This window comes from Nothobranchius furzeri, chromosome 2 (assembly GCF_043380555.1).
Source record: "Nothobranchius furzeri strain GRZ-AD chromosome 2, NfurGRZ-RIMD1, whole genome shotgun sequence".
Classification (NCBI taxonomy): Eukaryota; Metazoa; Chordata; class Actinopteri; order Cyprinodontiformes; family Nothobranchiidae; genus Nothobranchius; species Nothobranchius furzeri.
The window spans coordinates 13,664,749-13,691,700 of record NC_091742.1 but is presented as its reverse complement, the minus strand read 5'-3'; the positions used below and the strand labels follow the sequence as shown (position 1 = coordinate 13,691,700).

At 43.5% G+C, this 26,952-nt stretch overlaps 1 protein-coding gene across 20 annotated transcripts in view; it reads right to left on the bottom strand.

The window, feature by feature from the left end:
* The window catches only part of LOC107377831 (protein tyrosine phosphatase receptor type K), a 148,950-nt gene that overhangs the window by 68,933 nt on the left and 53,065 nt on the right, over positions 1 to 26,952 (bottom strand). For all 20 annotated transcript variants that reach the window (XM_015947708.3, XM_015947711.3, XM_015947710.3 and 17 more), the window contains 4 exons: positions 20,813 to 20,935; positions 13,825 to 13,985; positions 12,603 to 12,654; positions 12,437 to 12,495 (listed from right to left, as the gene is read on the bottom strand). In XM_015947708.3, the coding sequence (XP_015803194.1) occupies positions 12,437 to 12,495; positions 12,603 to 12,654; positions 13,825 to 13,985; positions 20,813 to 20,935 (395 nt within the window). The remainder of the gene's footprint in view (positions 1 to 12,436; positions 12,496 to 12,602; positions 12,655 to 13,824; positions 13,986 to 20,812; positions 20,936 to 26,952) is intronic.

Sequence of the window (26,952 nt, the reverse complement as noted above, 5' to 3'; positions counted from 1 at the left end):
TTGGGCATTTGGTCACAGCTTTGATCCCACAAAACACAGATTAACTTTAACCAGGATAATCTAGCTGAGGTTGTAGCAACATTTTAGTCCAAATGTTTCTTCTCTTTCTATTTTGCAACTGCAATCAAAACAATATTTAGTTTTGCATCATCAGAATTAAATAATAAACTCTGGCCTGGTAATAAACCTCTCATGACCGGCACACAGAAAAATAAAAACAACTTCTAAAAATAAATCAATTTCAAATAAATTGGTCCGAGGAGTTAATTTTATTTTGAAAATTTACTATAGTTATTTATAATACAAGGGGTCTACATTAGAAATTTCTTGCAAATGTTACCATTATTTGTATAAAATTTAATATAATTAAATTATATATTGTGCATACACCATTATTGCTAAAAACTACAAATAAAGACAATTTACAGTGTTATTTTCATACATTAAATCATGCACAATGTGTGGATAAAACATACACCTAAATGTTTTACTAAAATAATTAAAAGCTACAGGGTTGGATGGAATATTTTAAAATATTTTGATAAAATTGTTAGAATAAAACTTTCTGCCTCAGAAAGCAGCCAGAAAACCACCAAGGTGTGGTTAAAGATCACAGCATGTTGTTTTCTGCTGCAGCTACGCCGCGTTCAGCTGATTACTGCGCTGAATGGATGTTCACTCCTCTGATGGACCGATTCTTATTGCAGCCAGTGTCACTTTGACAGCATGAGTGAAATAATATCACGAGTTAATCTGACGAGTGTCGGTGCAACGGCACCAAGGAAAAGAACCAATCACAGCCTGGAATTATTCATGTCATAGAGCAGCAGCTGCAACAGGTTCGCTCCACTTCATCATTCAAAAATCAGAAAACATCCATTCTTCCTCCTCCTGGTAGGACAAGCTGTCCGTCTGCATCCATCAACATCAGTTTCTACTCTTTTAACTGTAATTTCTGCCTTCCTCTGGCTGTTCCAACACAGTTTACTCAGAGAGGAGCCCCGTAACGAGGAGGAGGAGGAGGAGAGGGAGAAAGGAGGAAAGGGGTGAGCAGTTGTTGTCATTCATCAGCTGTAAAGAACCCTGCCATGAACTGTTTACCTAGAGCTTCTCATCTTCTGCTTGTCACACCCCCTCCTCCCTTCACTCTTCCTCCCATCCAATCCATCTCATCCCGCCTATCATCTTTCACTTGTAGCTCACTGAAAAAGCTGCAGCTAAATTTCAATCCCTTCATCTCCATCTGCCTGACGGCCAGCCAGCCAACCGCTCTGCCTGCAGCATCAAAACGCTTTAGATTTGTTTTGATACCAGAGCTAATTCTTCTTTTCTAGCATCTGAGGTTAGAAAACAAAAGAATAAAAGGAATAATTGGCTCTTCCGGGTTTAGAAACAGCCGAGTCCTGGACTTTCATGCATAAATAGCGCTTGTGCATGGCAGCATTCACGTGCACATGCACATGAAGATGTGGTCCTGAGAAAGCACCGTGTCTGTACATCCACTCTAGCCTCTAACTCAACAAATATGCAGCAATCTTACTAAATAAAACTAAAATGTGGTTTGTTTTAATGTTCCGCTTCAATGTTTTTCATTTGTTTCTGATCTTGGAGGATAAGTCGTCCAATAAAACTTTCTGACTTGATCAAAATTTTACGCTCCCTGTGATAAACTCCTCTTCTCCTCCCCACCACGATTTGCCATTCTTCACTGGATAATGGGTGATGGGGGTATTTTTATAGTCCTTTTTTAGACTACTTTAAGGGCAGAGCCAAGAGAGTTGGCTGTCTAATACATATGTATTCATTCTTATGGAGTTTCACAAAATAGAATTATGCAGAATGTGTCAGAACCCAAGCCCCCAAACCGGCCTCTCCCAGCTAACCGGCCTCCATCTTGGACCACATTTCCCAGCAAGCTCCTCGCGGGAACTCCTGGCATTCTCCCAGTCACACCCAAGCCTATATATGGAAGACGCCGCACCGGCTCTTCACTCAGTCATCGTTTCATTGAAACCCCTGATCAGAGTTCTCTACCGAATAATCCAGACGTCAAACATCCTTACCGAGTTCAACTCCCGTACCCAGTCGACCATCGTGACAGGATGACTGAGTCCGTAGATCCAGCGGAGTTCGAGCGCATGAAAAGAAAAACGGAGCAAATGGAAAATGAACTCATTCAGCTCCACGCCCTGATCGATCGGCTCCACACCAAACAAAACTCCCAGACCGATCTCATCCTACAATTATCCACAGCCCTCCATGCTCTCCAGCAGCAAGCCCTCGCTCCACCAACAGAGGGGCTGCACTTTAGTCTCCCAGAGAGGTGGAACGGAGAGACGGGGAGCCCAGACGGTCTACTCGCCACCCTCGACATGCAGTTTGAGTGCCAGCCAGGGCGCTTCCCCACTGCGCGCTCTCGGGTGGCGCATCTCACCTCCCTGCTCTCCGGACGCGCGGCTGAGTGGGCTGCTGCGCTTTATAATTCCAAATCACCGGCTTGCAATGACTATGCTGCTTTTGTGTCCGCCCTCAGAAAGACTTTTGTTCCACCCAGCAGCGACGTGGGAGCAGAAACACAACTCCTAAAGCTCCGCCAGCGGGAGCGCACGGTGTGCGCTTATGCGTCGGAGTTCCGCACCATCTCCGCCAAGCTGCGGTGGGATGACTCTGCCCTCCGAGCCGTCTTCTTGGAGGGACTGGCGACCTACATCCGTGATGAGATGGCGGGAAAGGAACTGCCCCAGACCCTGGATGAAGTGGTCGATTTGGCGCTGCGCATGGATCAGCGGGTTCTGGTTCGGCCCAAGCCCTTCACTCGCCCATCCAGGGCACCTGGCCCTCTTCCTCGTTCCCCCACGCCTGCTCCCGGACCCGCTTCTACTGATGAGCCCATGCAATCAGGCCACCTTCCTCCAGAGGAGAGACAGCGACGGTGGCGCGAGGGTCTCTGTGCCTATTGTGGCTCCTCCCACCACAGACGCCTGAACTGTCCATTACGTTTGGGAAACGAAGGAACCCACTGAGTATCGGGGTCGCTCAGCCTGGGTCACCTTCAGCCCCCGCCTCTTCAAATCGACTCCTTCTTCATGTTACCCTCCTTCATGGTGAGACCTCACTTCAGATGCACGCACTGTTGGACTCGGGGGCCGCTGACAATTTTATGGACATGGATCTGGCTAAGCGCCTACGGATCCCCATGACCCCCTTGGAGAGAGTTGTGCCTGTGACCTCGGTGGACGGTAGGCCCCTCCAACCCTATCCGATCCAAAACCGAACCCAGCCACTCCAGATGATTGTCCAAGGCCACCGAGAGACCCTCCAGTTCCTGATCATATGTGCTCCCTCCTCTCCTCTAATCCTGGGATTTCCCTGGCTCCGTCTCCACGACCCCCGGATTTCCTGGTCCCAGGGCCGCATTTTGGAATGGGGGACCCAGTGCCAGGCCCACCTCTCTCCTCCTACATCCATGCCAGACCGCCCGGACGGTGACACTGGCCAAACACCGCCCAATCTGCCACTGCCCTACCGGGACCTGGCTGCGGTGTTCGACAAGCGGCGCGCCACCACACTGCCGCCTCACCGCCCGTACGACATGGAAATCAAGCTGCAACCAGGAACCAGTCCACCCCGGGGGCGCCTTTTTTCTCTCTCTCCCGCCGAGTCCAGAGCCATGGAGGAATATATTGACCAGGCCCTCCAGCAGGGTTTCATTCGACCTTCCTCCTCCCCGGGTGCCGCAGGCTTCTTCTTTGTCAGGAAAAAGGAGGGTGATCTCCGCCCCTGTATCGATTACCGAGGTCTGAACAAAATCACAGTCAAAGACCGTCATCCTCTGCCGCTCCTCACATCTGCCCTGGACGCCATCTCCCAGGCGCGGATCTTCACCAAGCTGGACCTCCGGAGCGCCTACAATCTGGTCCGTATTAAAGCTGGAGATGAGTGGAAGACCGCTTTCATCACACCCACCGGTCACTGGGAGTACCAGGTAATGCCCTTCGGGCTGTGCAATAGCCCCGCCGTTTTTCAACGCCTCATAAACGATGTCCTCCGCGACATGTTGGGACGGTGGGTGTTTGCCTACCTGGATGACATCCTGATCTACTCCAAGTCCGAGGCCGAACACCTCCACCATGTTCGCGCTGTTCTAACCCGGCTCCTGGACAATAACCTGTTCTGTAAGCCCGAGAAGTGCTCCTTCCACCAGCGGTCCGTATCATTCCTGGGCTACATGATTTCAGATAAAGGACTAACCATGGACCCTCAGAAAGTTTAGGCGGTGAGAGACTGGCCCCTCCCGACGAGCCTGAAACAACTGCAGAGTTTTCTGGGTTTCTGCAACTTTTACCGCCGTTTTATTAAGGACTTTAGTACCATTGTGGCACCTCTCACTTCTCTCACCCGACCAAGCCCTCCGAGCCAACCGTTCCGGCTGACTCCTGACGCCGTTCGGGCCTTCCAACACCTAGTCGCCCGTTTCACGTCGGCTCCTATCCTCCGCCATCCGGATCATGCAGTCCCCTTTGTGGTCGAGGTCGACGCCTCGGATGTTGGCGCCGGTGCCATCTTGTCCCAAGCCGGGCCCGACGACAGGCTCCATCCCTGCGCCTACTTCTCCAGGAAGTTTTCCACCACCCAGCAGAAGTACGGCGTAGGGGATCGCGAGCTGCTGGCCATAAAGTGGGCATTGGAGGAATGGAGGCAGTGGCTACTGGGCACCACTCAGCCGTTCACCATCTGGACGGACCACCAGAACCTGACCCACATCAGATCAGCCAAGCAGCTCAATCCTCGCCAGGCCCGCTGGGCCCTCTTCTTTGAGCCCTATGAATTCCATCTCGCCTACCGCCCAGGGACAAAGAACCAGAAGGCGGACGCCCTTTCCCGCCAGTTCACACATCCAACGCCCACGTCCGAGCCGGCACCTATCCTCCCCGAGCACCGTTTCTTGGCCCACCTGAGGTGGCCACTGGAGGAGGCTATCCAAAACGCCCTCCGAGACGATCCAGCACCTCCAGAGACCCCCGCGGGTCGGCTCTACGTCCCCACGGCCTGTCGCAGCGAGGCATTGTCCTGGGCCCACTCATCACGCCTGTCTGGCCACGCGGGCTTCTCACGGACTCTTAGATTCCGCAAACGAGCTCTCTGGTGGCCACGTATGGAGAGAGATGTAAAGGACTATACGAGTGCCTGTGACGTCTGCGCCCGCTCCAAGACATCCAACCAGGCCTCGGTTGGTACCCTCAGACCTCTTCCGGTACCCAGCCGCCCCTGGTCCCATGTGGGGTTGGACTTCGTCACAGGGCTCCCACCAGTCAACGACCTTAATACCATCATGACGGTCACTGACCGGTTTTCTAAGGCTGTTCACTTCATCGCCCTTCCGGGCCTCCCCTCGGCCCGACGCACAGCTGAGTTGTTCCTGGAGAATGTGGTGCGTCTCCATGGATTTCCTGTCGACGTGGTCTCGGATCGTGGTCCCCAGTTCACGGCCCGGTTCTGGAGGGCTTTTTGTCATCTGTTGGGAGCATCAGTCAGCCTATCTTCGGGCTATCACCCGCAGACCAACGGCCAAACGGAGCGGGCAAACCAACAACTGGGTCGGTACCTCCGCTGCTTTGTCTCGGCCCAACCCTCGCAGTGGCCTAAGTACCTCCTCTGGGCTGAGTTATCCCACAATCTCCACACCTCCTCAGCCACTCTGATGTCCCCGTTCGAAGTCTTCTATGGCTACCAGCCCCCGGTCTTTGCCCACCAGGAACCCGAAGTTGCGGTGCCGGCCGCTCAATCCCTGGTGAGGCGCTGCAGGAACGCCTGGATAAAGGCGCGGGCCTCCATAACCCGAGCTAACGCCCGTTACTCTCACCAACACCTCCGCCGACACCGTCCTGGTCCCTCATATGCTCCAGGGGATAAGGTCTGGGTGTCCACGGCAGACCTCTGTGTCCGTGCCGGGTCCAGGAAGCTCGCTCCCCGGTTCCTTGGGCCTTACCCCGTGCAAAGGGTCATCAACCCGGTCACGTACCGGCTGCGGCTGCCTGCGAGTCTCCGCATCCATCCCACCTTCCATATCTCCCGGCTCAAGCCCTACGTGGAATCCTCCCTCCTTCCGCCTCCGGCTCCGGCGCCTCCGCCTGCCCGCTTCCTCGACGGTGAGCCCATCTACACCGTCCGGCGCATCCTGGACGCTCGCCGCAGGGGACGGGGCTGGCAGTATCTGGTCGATTGGGCGGACTACGGCCCTGAGGAACGCTCCTGGGAGCCGGCCCGCTCCATCTTGGACCCTGCCCTTGTCTCTGACTTCTGGGACCGCCGAGGTCGCCCTGGGACTTCTGGAGCCGTCCCTGGACCGGGGGGTCCTGTCAGAACCCAAGCCCCCAAACCGGCCTCTCCCAGCTAACCGGCCTCCATCTTGGACCACATTTCCCAGCAAGCTCCTCGCGGGAACTCCCGGCATTCTCCCAGTCACACCCAAGCCTATATATGGAAGACGCCGCACCGGCTCTTCACTCAGTCATCGTTTCATTGAAACCCCTGATCAGAGTTCTCTACCGAATAATCCAGACGTCAAACATCCTTACCGAGTTCAACTCCCGTACCCAGTCGACCATCGTGACAGAATGAAGTGAGATTTCTGTGCACATTAACCACATTTTAATGCACATTTACTGATATTTGCATCATTTTTGACTATTGTTATTAGGGATGGGAATTTAACATGTTAATTATGATTAATTAATTAAAAAATAACGCATTAATAAAATTAACAGATTTACCCCTTTGGTAGGGGCCCCATGTTGCCCTAAATATCAATAAATATGATTAATCTGCACCTCTAAACAGCATCAGAACCATGGCTACAACCATGCAAACCTTTTTTACAAACATAAACTACGATCAAATGAGTTTTTTTCCTTGTTTTGAACTGAAATACAAAATAAAAGCTTTATTTTTTTTCATTAAAATAACTTGAGTTTACAATAATACTATCCATGTCTGTTTATTGATTCTCTGCCTCAATATTTAAAAATAAAATGTTTTCGGGGGAAATTTTCTTGAACAATTAAAATGTGATTAATTGAGGTTAATTAATTACAAAGCCTCTAGTTAATCAGATAAATTTCTTTAATCGAATCCCAACCCAAATAAATAGTAATGCTGTTTTCATACCTGCATAAAACAATAACTGCACTTGTTATTTAGCTGCTGCAACATAAAAAAATATGTTCTGGTTACAGTTTGGATTTTAACGACTGGAATGATTTTTCACTGTGATCTAAATGAGCTGAAATGAATTTTGAAGCCAAATCTTTTGTTTTGGAGTGAAATCAAAAGAACATCATGTTTCTCATCAGTCAGACGAATCCCTTTTCACATCTACTGCTCTGATAATGATCTTCTATTCCAGGGTGTGTAACTGAAATAAATTCCAGGATGCCCGGGGGACACAGCAGCTTAGAGCCAAGTCATAATTTATTGTAACCTTTAGGATACCAATAAATTAGGTATTTCATCATTAACACTCATTATTTTTGCCTCAAAATAGATTGGATGTTGGTCACCCCGATCACACTGGTGTCAGATGTTTCCAGGCTGAATGATGTCATCATCGCGCGGCGAGATTATTGATAGCACATGTTTACAAGTTCTCACACAGGCAAAGCTACTCTAACCGCTGAAGGCGAAGGACTGACATGTCATCACTCCAGAGTAGAGCTCAGCAAACGCATACATCCTCTTATCATCCAGTTGCATATATCACTTTGATGTATGCATGTACGGGCGCTGAATCAAAAATGTGTCTGCAGGGAGGAGACTTTTTCCTCCTCTTCTTATGGTTTGTGTTCTTATGAATGTAAATATGGTTTCAGGTGCAGATGTATATGAGTAAATAATAACCAAAGATAAACATAATAAATATTCCAGTGATGAAACGCTGGAAAGACGAAGCTAAAAAAAGAAAATTTCAGCAACAGAACCGCAAATCAAAGTAAGGCTGCAAATACGAAGCTAAATCTAAACAGAAACACTGCAATTTGCTGCAAATTTAACTTATTAGCATGCCATAAGCTAATAAATGAATTATTTTTATTTAGTTGTATTTTTATTGAAAGTGGGATTTTTTTTTGAGAACTAAAAATTTTCAATAAAACACATAAAATTAAACAAATACCTGCATTTAAAATAAAATAACTGACAAAATAGTAACGCTAAATCCACTTTAGCTGTTATAATTATAGGGTTAAAAATTAAAATCATTATTATCAAAAAATATCTGCAAATTAAACAACATGGAAATAAATCTGATACTATTCTTGGGATAAAAGCTTTTTACATTAGAGCTCAGCTGCACTCATGTTTTTAATACATTTTCAGTGGTCTTTAGTTGGAATGAATGCCTTGGAAATTGTTCTCTGGGGGAAAAAAAGCTCTGGTCCACCAGAATGTGGACGTAGAATTCAGCCAGAGAAGAAAGTAGTTTCAGATCCGTGTAGATCTGGAGTCTTATTTCCTGATATCTAGACATCTCTCCTCTGGTTGGCTAACAGCAACATGACTCCACCACAGAGTCTGCAATGTTGATGTTTTATCGCCACAAATAACACAAGCTTGGAAGAGTTCTGCTGTATGGAGGAGTAACTAATGCTAACAGCTAGCTTCTACTAACCGAGACGTTCTCTGCTGTTTACTGGACGCTAAACCAACAACAGCCTTCCCCGTCACGAGTCCAGATGGGTGAGTCCATGAATGTTAGTGACAGTGTGACGTAGATCTGTCAGGTTTTCTAATCCTAGAGTTTCACTGTCTGTTTTCTATCAGAAGCTAATGCAGGGGGTAGGTGTAGGAGACTATTTTCATGTTAAGCCTGCATTGAACACTCAGAGTGACCCGTTAGAATCAGAAATAATAAATGTTTTTTCAGTGAAGGTGACCTTTAGAAAACATCCTTACAAGACCTGGACCTGATAAGAAGGAACTATGAGAAGCAAATCATGTTGAAGTGAAAAATTAAAACCATACAAACTGGCTCAGCTATACATGTTAACCTATCCTAATTTAAAAACATAACTTTTCCTTTTCCTGTCTTCAAATAAAAACAAATACAAACTAAAGTTTATTCACAACTGCAAACTAGCTGTGATTAAAAATAAAAACTTTCACAACTGTGTGTGTGTGTGTGTGTGTGTGTGCATGCGTGCGTGTGTGTGGTGTGTTTGTGTGTGTGTGTATGTGGTGTGTGTGGTGTGTGTGTGTGTATGTGGTGTGTGTGTGTGTGTGTGTGTGTGTGTGTGTGTGTGTGTGTGTGTGTGTGTGTGTGTGTGTGTGTGTGTGTGTGTGTGTGTGTGTGTGTGTTTGTGTGTGTGTGTTTGTGTGTGTGTGTGTGTGGATACAGTGTCTACGAGGGAGAAGTCTTCCCCCAGAGATACCAATCTCATTATGAGTCGAGCTAAAGCGCTAACCCAGAGACACGTTCAAACATGACAAAATAGCTTCATAGCTTCAAAACCAATAATCTGCCCCGCAGTCAGAAAAAAGCTACATGCGCCTCAGCAAACCAGGATGAGTACGTTCAATTAAAACATGTTGACACACGGGTTTCAGGCTGCCGAGCTCCTCCCAGAGTCACAGGGAAGGGGGTCCAGATGGGCCATTTGGAGGCTGTGTTCACACTTTGCCTTACGGTTGTTTTACATGGTCCCCAAGCTGTGTGCGGGTTAGCATGATCTGTGTCTGTGCCTACAAGAACATTTAGTGACATGCTACCCTGAAGTCATCTCTCAACAACAGCCACCAAGTGCAGATAAGAAATGATTGACATAAATTAAGAAACAGACGATTGTCCACAAATTCGGTCTAACGCAACCTTTTGAGACGTTTCTGCAACATGTTTAGGAAATTGTGTTACATTCAGGACATGTGTGACAGGTGTTTGTGCATTAAAGATTATGTCAGATGTGTCATTGCCAAACCGGGAGACCTGTTCTACACATAAACACACACTATAGCCTAATCACCACCTCCTGAGCCTCAGTCAACACAAATAAATCAGCAGTCTGCCTCACAGCATCTGTACATGTTTGCATTCATGTTTTCATGGCAACACTGAGCTTGGACAACATATAAAATCTTCCCAAGTCCGAACAATGACGATGGGCGATAAATTCGTGCAGGTGGCCTTTGACGATTTGTGGGCTGACACGTGCAACACTGAGCGATATACCAATCACCATTCTTAAGGAAGCACACCATGAGGGATCCTCATGTTTTAGATCGCTATTGTTTACATTTCATTGGTTATTTGATGCATCAATCACCTACAAACTGCACCATACTGCACTGCTACTGGTTACATGTGAGGATAGCGGGCGGTACTTCTTAGTTGAATCTTTCTCCTCGGCAGAAGGGGAAACACTTCATCTCTTAGTTCAGGTAAAATGTTATAGCTAATATAAAGATGCTACGATACTATGATAAGAAAGGGACGTGTCTCAAGGACATATTGAAAGTTTTTAGCGGTATCTTACGTTGGATTGTGATTGTTGACTTGTTGTAGACCAACTATTTTATCGGGGTACTTTTATCGGACCCTTGTGGATATAAAAAGACCATTTATGTTCAAGATGGCGTTGTTATGTCAATGATGGGCTTTGAACGATGAGTTAGACCAGTGGTTCCCAAACTTATTTAGCCGCGCACCCCCTTCTATGTCCCGACCATGACGACGCACCCCCCAGCCCCACATCAGGGCATGGCTACATATATATATATATATATATATATATATATATATATATATATATATATATATATATATATATATATATCAGACGTCAAGCTAAATAGACAGGGTTAAATAAAATATGAACGACCTTTTTCCCCATCACTTTCATTTTTTAAATAGTAATTAATAAGCATTCAATACCATTACAATTTTCTTTGATTTAATTTTAAATAAATATTTAGAGTGCCCAGGTAGCACATAAACAATGCAATTTAACGGTTTTCTTAAAGTAGGAACGTTTAACCTGTGCGGCCAGAGCGCTCTCCTTCCTTCTGCGCTGCGTAAACCTGAACTGGTCACCTAATTGTGAGTAATCAAATGTCTACAGGGGAAAATATGGAAACGATATAGCCATGAGGTTCACTTTTGCCTCAGACCGACTTATTGCTGTTTTATGGTGTGGCTGAATCTGCGATCCGCTGCCACGCGGACTGGAATAACAAATTGACCTTGACCTTGACAATTTGACCTTGACTTAAAAATGTTGTTATAAAACCTCTTAAAAGTTTTTATCACAGAGGAGGCAGCGCTCATTTCTTTCTTCAGTCTGACGGCGCGCCGGAGTTTGCGCAGCGTGCACGCTTATTGAATCTGTCTGTTTGTGTGTGTGTGTGTGTGTGCGCGCGCGGCACAGCTCCATGAGCCGCTCCAGTCACCGTGTCTCGTTTTTGGCGCTATTTAAACCAATGTTGTAAAATTACTTCTGCCCAGCCCAGATGTGCTCACTTGTGCACCCGTGAGCCGTGGTTCAGCCGGAACGCGTCTGACCTCTGACATACACACTCTGAACTTCAGATCTTCAGCGCGCTGTTAATAGCCTGAATGGGAATCATTTCTTGATTTATTTTGCTACATCCACAATGTTCTGTGTGTGAGGTTTACAATGTCAGAACACCTGCATGAGACAGGTGTTAATTACAATCTGCCAGAATGACTCGCCACCTTCAGATTCCTCCAACACCGTTAAAAATGATCAAATACGGAACATATCGGCGTGCGCAGGCCAGAGTGCTGAAGCTCGGCGCATTGTTATTATGAAGCTAGGGCACATGCGGAGGACACGCGCGCAAAAATATACTTGTTTTCAATTACATTTATTGAGCCCACTTACTTTTTCTTAGGCCCACCCACAAATGAGTTTCTGGCTACGCTAATGGTGACATATGACAGACTTCTCTGAGCTCTGCAGCCATTACACTTTTCACCTCGCGCACCCCCTAGCGGCAGCTCGCGCACCCCCGGGGCTGTGCGCACCACACTTTGGGAATCCCTGAGTTAGACATTATGAATGGATATGATCACTAACTGTGTCTACAGTCATAGTTATATCCTTGAATGAGCATAGTTTTTTAAATATGTATATATATATATATATATATATATATATATATATATATATATATATACACATATATTTATATATATATATATATATATACACACATATATTTATATATATATATATATATACACACATATATTTATATATAGAACAAGTATGGACGTGGAAGTCTATTGCCCCAACCGTAAGGCTAATTCCTATGGCACAGAAAATAATATTAAAAAAAAGAAACCTGGCAAAGGGCTGGGACCAATGGTGGATTAATTACCATAACTGTGGATTAATCCATTTTTATTCATAGTGAAGGGATTTACCTGATATTCGTTTGGCCAGAAGGTGGAAACAGCAAGTTCGGCTTTTAGCCACTCTTTACCTGCAGAAAAAACCATTATGGTCAACACGAGGAAAGGAAAGAAGATCAAAAATGGTAAAAGAAGTTGGAATAAACGAAGATGAGCAAATAACTGTGTCTGAGTTTACCCGTGTGGGTCGTCACGTTCCATATGGGGTGTGCCAGTGGACCCTTGTTCACCTATGTGGGGAAGGGGGGATTGAAATGAAGCAGTTACAATAAAATCTGAACATGAAAATCTTGTAAATGTTTCCCTTTGAATTAAAATACCACATCAAAATAGAAAGATGTGTTAACATCCTCTAATCTAAGCAGACTAACCATTTTAAAAGATGCACATGTACTTATTCTGATTCATCTATCAATATATGATGACGACATTTTGGACACAAAACTCCACTATTACCATCAGCCTGATTGCTCTTATTTTAAAATTTTGTTCAAGACTATTTTTCCAACACATCTGCAGTGGTCTGTGGTATAAATGAATGCCTTGTGAGTCGATCTCTGGTGATCCTGTTTCAGGAACTAGAAGTCAGTCAGAGGAGAGATGAACAGAAGACGACAGGATTTAGAGTCTGGACATCTCTCCTCTGATTGGCTAACAGCAACACGACTCTACCACCGATTCTGTTTGCTCTGCAACGTTGATGTTTTATCCCCACAAATAGCACAAGCCTGGAGGAGTTGTGCTGTGTGGTGGACCTGCTAACGCTAATGTTAGCTTCTACTAGCCGAGACGTTCTCCGCTGTTTTCTGGATGCTAAACCAACAACAGCCTTCCCCGTCGTGAGCCAAGATGGGTGAGTCCATGATTGCTAATTTTCAACGTGACGTAGATCTGTCAGGCTTTTCTAATGGAAGCATTTCCTGATCTGCATTCCATTGGCGGCTAATGCAGGAAATGTGGGTGGAAGACTATTTTTATTCAAAAATAATAAAAAACGTGTCCTGAGTGAACTTGATCTTCATATATAATGGAAGAGAGGGAATTTTCAACACTCTGTGGTGTGTTAACTGCTGTACATGTGGTCGTGTTTCACAAAACAAGAGATCATGTTTCCATATATCCGGTTCTGGTTTCAACTGACACTTTGATTTTTTGCCCACTACAACAAACAAACTGACTCTTCCAAATGAATGCATTACTGGTTATAAAACGTAGCCTTCAGGCTAAGGTTTACATTTGGTCTTGATTTTCTATTTGTTATAAAATCACATTCAGCTGGTCGAAACCCCGGGCTGTCTGTGGTTGAAAATAGGCCAGATCTGAAGGCACGAATCCTCAAAGTGTTGCAACAAACAAAGCACTCCATTTTTCATCCACGTTTCGGGTTTGGTGATCATCACCTTCACCAGGACGTTGAGGGTGCCTGGGCTGGAGCCGTCGGGGCTGCTGAGGAGATAGTTGAAGTCGATACAGTGAGTGTCGTTCTCCTTCATGACCGGCAGCTGAAAGCGGGTCCTCTCTCCAACGTCGTACTGGGAGACGTCCACAAACATGTAGGAACCTGAGAGCAGAGGCAAACAAAAGAAATAATCCTAAAAAAGTTCATGTGGATTTGTGACTCTAAATGAAGAATTGGCCTAGTTGTTTATGCTCATGCACCAAAAGCAGAGCTGGAGCCCTCTGAGGAGGTAGTTAGTGTGTAGACACAGTCAGAATAATGACTGTTCTTGCCAAGAGTGGGCTGTTTGCCCACAGCTTGTGTTACATGTACCTATATGATCTACCGCTTTCTCTTCGTTTGTTCCACAGAAAACATTTTATCAAACTATACATCACCTAGATAAAGAAATCTAAAAAGAACATTCTTTCCTTTCATGCCTGCATTCCCTTCCATTTATCTTGTATAAATATTGGTCTCATCCAGACACACAAAGGACAGATGTGCTGAAACTTGGGTTGGCTGTGACCGTTCTTTCTTCTCAAGTTGGTTGGTTTGGTTATTTGTTCCCAAAAAACCAGGAGCATTAAGAATAAATGCACCTCACTGATTATTGGTAGCTGTTCAGAGCGTTGCAGTACACTTTACCTCCAACGGCTGGCTCTGGAAAACGGAGCACAGAAATTATACCTAATCTGGGTGTACAGAGCGTCTGCCCATCCAGATGTTCTAGTAATCAGCTGAGACCTCAACCAGATGCTGCTGCTCTAAAAAATAAGAAAGGCCAACCTTTTCTGCTGAAGTTTGTTTTTTAATCCCATAATTTCACATTAGCTGGAGCATGAAAACACTAGACCTGTGATTTCCAACCATTTCAGATTTGTCCCACAAGATAACAAAAGCAGAGTATTGCTACTCTGTCTAATAGTAGTTGAAGCACATCATCATTCCCACTAAAACTAAACACTTTTATAAATTATTTCTACCCGACTCATTTGTACACATTACAACATTAGAATGTGTAAAAAAAACATGTAAATAATTAGTGAAGATCAAAGCAAAACCTCACTTTATGTTTCATGACCTAATCGTTCCTGACCCATATTGAACCAGAACAATGATTCCCTCACAATAGAGGCCAACAACTCTGATGACTCATCAGGAGGCAGGGAGGAGGGGTATTCATAGGTAGTTTCTGCTGGTTAAAAAGCAATAGACACCTACAGCTTATAAGCTTGACTCTCCCATATTCCAGTTAGAATTGACAAAGCTCTTCAAGAAACCAAAGACGTCCAGTTGCCTTCATCTGAACCCTTTTGGATTACCATGATCTGGATGAGCCTTCACCAGCATATAATCCTGACCCAACTTTGGAGACCACTGCACCAAACGAGCAACTCTAGGCCCCGATGCCAAATTAGAGTTATTCTCCTGCTTCAAGACATCAAACTGGCCTGCATTAGATATAGAGCCTTCGAGTCCTTGAACACCCCAAGGTGCTGTCATTCAACATCTGAGGCTTTTGAGGGATTTAGTGATCAAACATTTTACATTTTTAAAGCCACCAAGATATTAGCTGACTTTTCACAAGCATAAATAAACTGGTAGTTTTTACACAGAAAAGCAAAAAAGGAACACAAAAGGACATAATTAACTTTACTACAATTAAAGTGTAATTAAATTGCACACAAAAAGAGAAATGCTATAACAAAATACCCAAACGGTAACAAAAACAGTTGTATTATAGTTGCATTGTGCACCTTATTGAATACGTCCTGCACAATAGGCTGTGGGACAATGGTGATTATCGTCATTGTTTAATCTACTGAGAGAAAATACTCCCTTTTAGAAAAAAGCGGAACACTATAGCCTTTTTAACACAAACGCACAGTTATAGACACACACACACACCTCACCGTCATCATTACCGCCACACTTCTGCCTATTTCTGCACAAACAAAAGCAGACACTCTTCTACCGCTGCCATTATTAGAACAGCCCAAACTTCCTGGCTGAGAATGTGACCAACAACACGCGTGATCTGCCTCCGCCCTAAAATGAGCACGTGATGGATGTCACTCTTATTTCTTCATATTTGGCACCGATACTAAAATGGTGACATGAGAAAAGTGCCATTAAGATGGCTGCCAAGATGATGTGCCAGCTAAAAATACTTCTATCAGTTAGAGACCCAGATATGTCACAACACACACAACACTGCAAACATTACCTCTGGCACTCCAGCAAGCCATTACTCTGCCTTGTATCAAAAATAAACCAGGAAATAGATTAACTGGAAGACAGGTTCAACAACAACTAATTTACTCCTAAAATATTTTTCAGAAAATGATTCAAATGTTTAACTGGCTCAAAATGAGCCTATAGAGTCAGAACAATGTCAACCTGACACGTAATAAATGAGTGACAGCACATGAAACTAATACAGGATCCATGCCATGCGAGCATCCTTCATGATGCCAAAAACATCCGATACCTTCAGGCTGCTAAGTTCCAAAATGGCTGATGTCTTTGATCTGCCGAAGTCTAAAATGGCTGCTAATAGAATGATGACACAATATACCGATGAGGCTAAAAATACTGCAGAGACAGTCTTAAGACCCAAATGTGTCACACGGAGACAACAGCAGTGTGGTGGGCAGAGGGCCGTACTCTATGGCTAAACAATTACAGGTGGCAGGTGGGAAAAAAGCTGACAGAGATGTTTTATTTTTAGGATCTTGAGGTGACAATCATTTAAACATAGAATGCAAAAAAAGAACCACAACCTAATAGATAATTTCTGATTCCTTTTAAACCCTATAAAGATGTTGATCTCTTCCTTGTTAAAAAGTACGGCTGAATTAGAATCCAAATGCAAAAACGTCGCCGTAACTCATCAGTCTAAACAAAAAGGCCAACAGAATGTCGTTCTATAGCAGCCACAGATTACAACAACGATGTCATAAAGAACAACAATAAAACAAGAGACTATACATGCAGTATACAAAGTTCCTGAGGAGATATCCAAGAGCGAACTGTCCTCTCTGGCATCCTTTTGGAAGTCTCTTCAAACCTGGAAGTTCAGATGGACCTGCTTCTGAAATTGTACAGCCATTTTACTTTTACTTATTTTGTATCGTCTTACTGTTTAAGATCTCCCTGGCTGCAGTTGGTCACCTCCAGCTGGTGCAGAATGCTGCTGCATGGTTTCTGACGGGGACTTAAAGGTCCATATCTCACCATTCTTGGCTTCCCTCCACTGGTTGCCGGTGCATTTTAATTTAAAAATTATCTTAATAGTTTTTTAATAGCTTAGTGGCTCTGCACCTAATCACCTTTAGACCTTTTAAAACTTTACACACCTACCCACTTTCATTCTTTGACTTTTAATGTAGTATGATGTGGTTTGTATGTATTTTGTATACAATTTAACTGGTTTTACTGTGTGGTTTTAATAGACAGAACTTATTTTTAACTTTGATGTAACCTGAAGGTGCTTCATGAATAAAATGGTGTGGTATGGTATGTTACGGCACGATACGATTTTTTACGGTGTGGTGTGGTATGGTACAATAATGTACGGTATAGTATGATGCAGTATAGTCATATGGTATGGTACGGTAAAATACTTTACAGTATGGTATGGTACGAAACGGTACAGTATGGTGTAGTGTGGTATGGTAGGATAAGGTACAGTATAGTATGGTATGATACGGTACAGTATAGTGTAGTGTGGTATGGTACAATAATGTACAGTATGGTATGATGCAGTATAGTCGTATGATATGGTATGGTATGGTAAAATACTTTACATTATGGTACGTTATGGTACGATACGGTACAGTATGGTGTGGTATGGTACAATATCGTACAGTAAGGTATACTATAGTATGGTACAATACAGAATAGTAGTATGGAATGGTATGTTATGGTGCGATACGGTACAGTATGGTGTAGAGTGGTATGGTACGATAAGGTATAGTACGGTATGGAATGGTACGATACGGTACAGTATGGTGTAGTGTGGTATGGTACGATAAGGTACAGGTATGGTGTTAGGTGGTACGATACAGTATAGTAGTACATTACGGTGTAGTGTGGTATGATAAGGTACATTATGGTGTAGTGTGGTACGATAAGGTACATTATGGTGTTATGTGGTACGATAACGTACAGTATGGTGCTACGTGGTATGATACAGTATAGTAGTACAGTATGGTGTAGTGTGGTACGATACGGTATAGTAGTACAGTTTGGTGTAGTGTGGTATGGTACGATACAGAATAGTGGTACAGCTTGGTGTAGTGTGGTACAATACGGTTTAGTAGTACAGTATGGTGTAGTGTGGTATGATAAGGTACATTATGGTGTTATGTGGTACGATAACGTACAGTATGGCGCTATGTGGTATGATACAGTATAGTAGTACAGTATGGTGTAGTGTGGTACGATACGGTATTGTAGTACAGTTTGGTGTAGTGTGGTATGGTACGATATGGTACAGTTTGGCGTAGCGTGGTGTGGTACGATACAGAATAGTGGTACAGCATGGTGTAGTGTGGTACAATATGGTATAGTAGTACAGTATGGTGTAGTGTGGTATGATAAGGTACATTATGGTGTTATGTGGTACGACTAAAGGTACAGTATGGTATTATGTGGTATGATAAGGTATAGTATGGTGTAGTTGTGTGGTAAGATAAGGTACATTATGGTGTTATGTGATACAATAAGGTACAGTATGGTGGGGTGTGTGGTATGGTATGGTATTCTTTGGTATTGAGAATAGAGGGACAAACAATGACGCATGTGGAAACATAAAAAAAATCTAATCAAACTTAAATAAAATATAACAATAAACAGGGAAAACAGGGTATAACAAAAGGAATAGACTTTTTTGTTTACAATTCTAACAATGTTATAAAGTGACGAAAATCTAAACTAGTTTGACACAAAAGTCTCAGTGCATCACAATTCTTTCTTACTTTGGTGCCACTTTAACAGAAAACATTCAAATGAAGCTTGTGATTCAGGTTTTGCTAGGATACTGTAATAGAGCTAGGCTTTAATGTTATTTTTAAGCCTTTGCTGATGCATCTATTATTATTCAATCATTATTAAAACATTCACTGGCTCCACAGTTTGTGTCTTTTCTCTGCTCTCCTATTAGAGAGAAAGCAGTTCAAAATGAGGGGGGAGCATGTGGGAATGGCATGCCAAATAGGTTTAGAGTATTACTGGCAGACAACATTATGAGTCAAGAGTATCTGCTTTAGTCCACTGAGCCCCGGCCCATAAATGTTCAACTAGCGCGATGCTCACTGCCAGCGCAGCGTCCCAGCCCTGCCACGGTGGACGGTGCCAACATCCACCCCCCAGTGAGAGTTCAGAGATGAATTTTATGTCTATTACAAAAACTGCCAAAGCATTCACACACACTCGACATCGCCTGAAGTACAAACGGTGATTAGGACAATTGAATGTGGGTTACAAAGAACAGAAGATTAATTGTTGAGTAGTCTGAGAAAAATCCGAGTAAAGCGCCGAGCAGATAAATCCTTTTCTTCTCGCATTACCTTTGGCAGCATCCCTGAACTAATCATCATAATAAAGTTTCTTCCAAAGGTCTTTTAGACGCCAGAAACTGTGAACAAATCCTCCATAATAATAGAAGTTAAAATCCCTTTGTTTTCAAAAAGGCTTGGTGCAGCTGTTCTAAATTACACCGTAGCCTCTAGGAAACCACAGCAAACAGTTCAAACATAAACATTACCAATGTGTCCATGGGCAAGGCCTCTTATCCCAATCCCTCACTCATTTCCTCCAACTCCTCCAGCATAGAGAACCCAGCTAAGCGCTGCTGAGATTATTAACACATCAAATGTCAGTTCATGATCTCCTACCTTTAGGCAAGACTCTGAACCTACCCTTCAGAAACCAGCATCTCCAAACCATTAACCTGCTCTTCCATCCCTGAACCCTGCTCATCCCACTCGCCTTTATAAATCATACTTCTATGTTAATCCAAGTTATACCTTTGGTCCCCTGGGCAAAGAGCTCAACCTTGTCGAAGTGGACACTCTGGCCTTGCTGCGCAGTGACACCTCTTGGTATTTATAGCAAGACTTTGGATTAGTACCACTGCACACTTAAATAGATGCATGTCCACACGTGCTGGTCTACAAAACAAGATGCTCTCTAAATGTCAGCAAAGGTGGGCTGTCACGATGAGGAGTGGAAGAGATAAAGAACAACGTCTCATTGTCATGGTAACATCATCATAATCTGCCATAACAGAGAAGAAGAGGAGGTGAACGCTGGCAACGAGAGTAGATAAGTGGAAAGAGAAGTTCGTTGATGGAAAGAAGCAAAGGAAACAAAGTCCAACCTGCATTTTATGTTTTTAGTCATAAGCAGGTTATTATTTGAACATTTCACAGCCAGTTACTACAACATTTTCCTTTTAACACTGTAAAGTGGGCAACCTTGGCTGTTGGCTGCCGTTGATTAATGACCTCATATTCTGTTAATTAGACACTCAGCCCTAAGGCAGAAAGATTTAATTTCCCCTTCATCATCATCACCAAGTAAAAAAAAAACAACTGATTAAAGAGGGGGTTAGAGGAGAGCCGAAGAGAGGAAAGTCATTGGAAGTATGGGAAGAAATACCCAAAACTTCGTACTAATATGAAAATACTAATACGAGGTAAAATAATCCAATTCAAGTTCTATTGCACCGTCAGTCGCCTTCAAGGGATCAAGCACTGGCCTCAAAGTTGAGAAATGGTTGATGAGTTTATAATCACAATAAAAAATGAATTCCTTCTCCGTCACAAAGCCCCAAAGACACCAAACGTAAGTCCAGAAGACCTTTAGCACACATGCACTGAGTTGTTTTTCTTTTATTGAGGTGAAAATTGGTGAGCAGGAAGGAGGAAGTTGAGCCTCACCTTGTGGCAGGTCTGGTGAGACATATGGCACTTCTTGGGTGTTGATGTGCGTCCAGTCAAAGTCGTCATATGGATCTTGTTGGTAATCACACTGAGAAAAGCCCTCATCAAAAGTGCAGCTCCCTGCAAAAAAAGAGAAACATTTGATTTAGATGATGCTACAGAAACAAATATGTGGCTCAAAGACTCAAAAACATTAATTTTAACACAAAATCTTTTCTTCCAGAGGACATTTCCTGTTTGCTTTATTTCTGTGAGTGTGTGTTTGTCTGAGCTCATTAAAGAGCCCACCAGGAGTCTGAGCTCCAACAGTCATCACTCAAGGCCAGCCAGGATCACCTCTGACTCAACCAACAGAGCCTGGAGCTGATCATCTGAGCCCATCACCACAGCTTCAGGACAAACATGTGCGAGATGGCCACCTCTGGCTCCACCTAAAGAGGAAGTCCGCCCTAATGCAGAGAGACGCCGCTTGTCCCTGACAACCCGCTGAACTGATGACACTGGTGATACGGCTGCTAGGAACAGCACTGTGGTTACTATGAGCGATCTGATTCATTGACCCAGTAGTGATGCACAGCTTGTGTTAATACAATGTCTGGGAGAAACGTGGCTAAGAAAAGCCATAATACTGTCTGATTGAAGTCCCCGCTAGGTAATGAAGGAGCGGTGTCCTTTTTGCCTCCTCCCAGTCATTCCATTCAGCCACTGTGTTGACTCCAACCAAGTGAAACATCCAACATTTATCCACTGCAGACTCTCAGTTCAAAACAAATAGAGCTAAAACCAAAGCTAAAACCCAACATGAAGCTTTTTGAGTTTCCTGTTGAGCTTCTCCTTGAGAACCAAATGTAGACTCCTCTCCACAAGGCTATTCAGCCTGAGAATATGGCTGATCCAGTGAAGGAAACCTGGAGTTTGACTGCCGTAAAAAGCAAAAAAAAAAAAAAAAAAAAATAGGGAGGGGGCCTCATCCGAATGGACAGATCACTGGCAGTCACTAGGTGGAACTATAAGGCACACAAAAGGTGTAAAGTTGTATTTTCTTATAGAACCACTGCTAGATTTACACAGTACTAATAAAATCTAAACTATCACACATCAAGTCTTTAAAGGTGCAGTATGTAAGAATGAAGACTGACATCCTGTGGTGAAATGCGGTTACTGCGGCCCATTTTTCTAAGCAAAAGTTACTCTCACTTTTCATGGCTGTTGCTGGTTAGGGATGAACGCCAGAAGATTATAGATGACAAGCAAAGATGAGTCATACACACATGATCATATCTGGTACTAGCACTCTTAGGTGTCTTAAGGTAGGGAGCACTTAGTACACGTATTAACATAGTTTGTATCCAGCATTACAGGAAGTGTAGTTGTTTGCTGTTATAGTTCTGAACGACTCAGTAAAGGAATTATAACTCCACAATTGACTCATTACTCACTTCACACACACATTTCACTGTGATGTCTAGTTGTTGGTAACTTAAAAGGTAGTTTGAGATACTTTCAGAGCCAACTATTTGATTCTAATAAACCTTTAGCATTGTTAGCTCAATGTTAGCCTCTAGGACGCTTCACCCAATCTCAGAGTAAAAAAAAAAGATGCCGTGGCTTCCTAGGAGTACAAGAAATTACTTCTGGGTTGCTCATGTTTGCTGGCTTCAGTTCTTTAAACAACTCTGGAGCTTTTTGCCTGCCAGTGTGGAATTACAAATGCGTTAGCTCGGCCCAGACCCAACAACCTCACGGGCTTACAGATCAAAAACAAATATACGTCCCTCTACGGTTATAATGAAAGGAGAAAAGCTGACCACCCCTCTGCCGGCTGAGAAGGAATCTGTTTCGATGTTACCTTCATTCCAACATTAAACTGTTTTGTGATTATTTCGCTGTAGAATTCTTACATATTGCTCCTTTAGGATCAAAAGTCAAAGAACTCTGAGAACATTTAACTTATTTCTGAATACTTGGAGAGATCAAAGAGGAAAAAAAGTGAGTTTTAGAGTCAAAGAAAAACTACAAAGAAAAGCTGAGAGAAGAAGCCACCTTCAAGCATTATCGCCAAGCAGCACCAACATAAATCTGTTTGCATCCCGTTAGCGGTTGCAGTTCTACTACCTGTGACCTAGAGCGGGCTGCGGCGGCTCTGATGGAGAGCAGAATGACAGATACCCCGCTGATCTCAGCTCCAGCTACAGAGGCATACCAAGAGGTGACAGACGCCGCCAGAGGAGAAACAAGTTAATATCAAACTAAGCAACTGTCTTTGGCTGCCGGCTGCATGGCTGGCTTTGACTCACTTCCTCAGAGGGACACTGGATCACATTCCTTTCAGCGTCAGTCAGCCTCTTCTTGTGCGATTCTGTTAACTCTAATTCAGTTCAATTAAGTCCTTTGTCACAGCTAATCCCCTGTAACCATGCTAGAGGACGTGCAGGGGCAGTTCAGTGTAAGCATGATTGTTTTTTCAACACAAACTTCTTCTCATACCAACTCATGCTGATGTGAAAATGCTGTGATTTGTCTCTGTTTATGTTTGTGGGAGCATCCATGACCACTTGTCTCCTACAGGGTGTGTCACTTTACATCTTGCTGTCAGGTGGTTCTCTCTGCATGGTTTAAAAGAGCAAAGTGTGCATCACTTGTGTTTATGGAAGTGCACGTTGGTGCACGTCTAAACCAGAACACACAACTTAAGGAAAATGCTGTTGGACAGCTGACGTTTTATTTACCTTCCAACACTTTTGATCTGGGATGTGCACGAGCATGTTGAAGGAAGACAGCGGTTCTGTTTCTGGTGGTTTATTATCCGAGGGGAACCCGTTGTATCTTAGTTTTAGTTGCATGGAGGCAAACCGTTTGCCAGGAGCAGAAACTAAAGGACACAAGTTTTTATACAACCAAACCAAATGGCTTCTACAGCCAAGATTTAGAACGCAGACACCAGTTTAAATCAGAAAACGAACCACGTCAATCAGACTTCTGATATTTTTCTTTCCTAAAAGTGACTTAGAAGTTCAATCAGAGTTATGTGTTTTTAGTGCAAACACTCTGGGCTTGTTTTGCAATTCCTGATGAGATTAGCATCATATCATCAGCTGCAGTGTGCTCTGCCTTCTTTTATCCCTTACCTCACCTACATACCTCACACTGCTGAGCGTTACGGCTCTTTTCCTGCCTCTGTAGGTCGCGTAAGGTGTACTGGACTCAAACAGAGCATGCTTTCAACACAAACTTCCACTCAGCTCCGTCTGGAGTGTTTTGCTTTGGCTCAGCAAAGAAGAAAAACATGTCCTTGTTTAAATTTTCACTTTACTGCTTTAAGAGAAGATTTTTCAATCACAGAACATTCCTCAGCTTGCATTTGCAAACGTCTGAATGACTTTACACACACACACACACACACCTCCTCTTAACACCACTCCCTTACTGCCAACTTGTGTCAACACACACATTATCAGACACATGCATCTTACAGTAAATCCATGTTGCCAGTAATGAGTTGAACAGAACTTGAACTCTTTTTCCTCTGCAGAAAAAACGCTAAGCATTCATTTCCTAAATATCGTACGGATTCAACAACAACCTTCTTGTCTGTATTTTCCAGCTTCCTGTTAAACATCTTCTACTGGCAATAAAAGCTAAAAGTAGAGTTATTCCTGTTGTCTTTGATAGTGACTGTTAGGGGTGTGTTTTGGGGTCAATCGCAGCTAAAGTTTTACAAAATCACTACAAAGCTTTAAAGCACTTCTAAAGAAACGATCAGGATTTAAAAGGTTGCTTGTGGAAAACCTTAAAGTTGCTAAAAGTGGTGAAATAATTGCAAATAAGGCAACACAAAGAGGAAGAAAGGCTGTGTTTTTAGTGCTGTCAGTGAGAAGCATTTGGGATGTAAATAGTTGCTGATTTTAGGACCGTTCATGTTTCAGAATCAAATTCATACAAAAGGTTTATTTTCCTTATAGTAAAACGTCAAAGACCCGTTCGTTCTGTCACGTCTAATTTATTAACTCAGCAGTAAAACAGCAGCCCATGTCTGCATTAATATATATTTTATGCTTTTACGTTTCAAGAATTTTGCTGAGCTGCACAGGAAAAGGGAGTAACATCACATATGAAAGTCAGTGTGTTTACATAAGCATCAGAAATCGAACCGTCACCCTAAACAAGACGGACGCCGGTTGTTTTGAATGCATGTAAACGCGTTAGTCTGGCTGAAGGCAAACTGGTTCTAATCGAGCTGAAGCAACCAGATAACGCAATAGGAAAGCGACTGCACCTGCATGTGAATGGATCAGCCGAGCTGATACTGGCAGACTGTGGAAGCAGACTTCTGATGACATCATCACCACAAAGTAACACGTCTGGGACGTACCAAACCAGCTGTGCTGCAGCGATGTTGTCGTTCATTCCTTCGGCTATTGTGAATATCCTGTTTTAACGTCGTCAGCCTCACCCCGCCAGTGTTTCTTTACCATATGTGTTGCTACAAGCTAACCGGAAGAACAGCGACACAAAAGGGCACGTTGCCACCTACTGTACCGGAGTGGAACAAACGAAAATGTAAACAAGGATATCTCAGCTCATTACTTCAGATCGACTTATGCACAGGAGCAGGAGCTTTCTTATAATATTTGTGTTGAGCAGGTAAATTATTGAATATTATAATAGGTTCAAAACTCAAAACTTAAATCCAAACAAAGAATTATAAACATCAACCATAAATATAGACGTTACTGGGTGACAAGATCCGAATGGGTCTTTGGGTCCAACGGAAAAAGGTGCGTTTCACATTCAGAGCTAATTGTAAAAGATGTTACAGCTAATCTGTACAACAGTTTTCAAAGTACATGCATATTCATGAGTGTCCAGATGGGTCATTACTACTGCTACTGTTTCCCACACACACACACACACACACACACACACACACACACACACACACACACACACACACACACACACACATACACACACACAGAGAGAGTAAGCGAGGGAGAAAAAGGAACCGAATGCATGCTAATCACTCTAATCAGCTGCTCTGATTGGCTGCTTTGCTAATGAAATAATGGTGACTCATTTGCATAATAAAATAATTAGAAGGACTCGATAAAGGCTCAAGGGCAGAGAGAGAGAGAGAAGCACACACACACACACACACACACACACACACACACACACACACACACACACACACACACACTGACACGGGACAGCCGCAGTCTTCTCTTAGAGATTGCTGAACGGCATCAGACAACATCTGCCACCATCACTCAGAATCATTTTGTGATCATTTGCACTGACCTCTGCCTACATGAGGTGAATCAGACTAAAACTGTTCAAACTCACAAGTCCATACAGGCGCAGAGGGGTCATTGGAGACAAGAAGACCATCTCCCAATTGTTGGCGTAGATCAAGATTATTAGCTGGCAATGACAGGATTCTGTGACAATGACCAGCTTGATTAGCTGTTGCTCCCCCAGCGTGATCTGCAGCGGAGGCAGTATTAAATCAGATCTAACAAGTCGACAAAGGTAGAGGTCCCCGAGACGTGTTTAAACTAAATTAAACTCTGAGGTGTTTAATTCTCCTCTGGATTAATCAGGAAACCCTTATGGACAAATCCGCTATAATAGACTCACAATCCCTCTGGGATTTATAAAGTATCTTTGAATTGAATTGAATTTGAAGTTAATACTTCTGTGCAAAAGAGTTCATCCTTGAGACTGAAAGTAAAACATCTGTAGACGGCATCATGATTAAGTTTAAGAGGTTTTCTGCAACAAACACAATGAAAACAAACGATTAGGAATGTGTTAGACAACAGTTAAACGAGTGGCTCTAAAATAAGACAGTGTTATTACACCATGTGTAAAAGATTAGATAAAATACACCAATCTGACATACCTGCATAAAAGGTTAAACCTGCATTTTCTGTACAGCAGCTTGAGTTCTTGTGGCAATTTAAAAAAATCTATGTAACAAAACTGCTGTTTTTTATGAATTAATTAAATTTAGACACTTTCAACAAGCTCAGCATGCACAGTATACAAGGTCATTAAGGTATGAAAGATACACCAGTTAGATCAGGTCAGACTAACCTTCATGACCCAAGTGTCTCCAAAAACAAAGATACTTT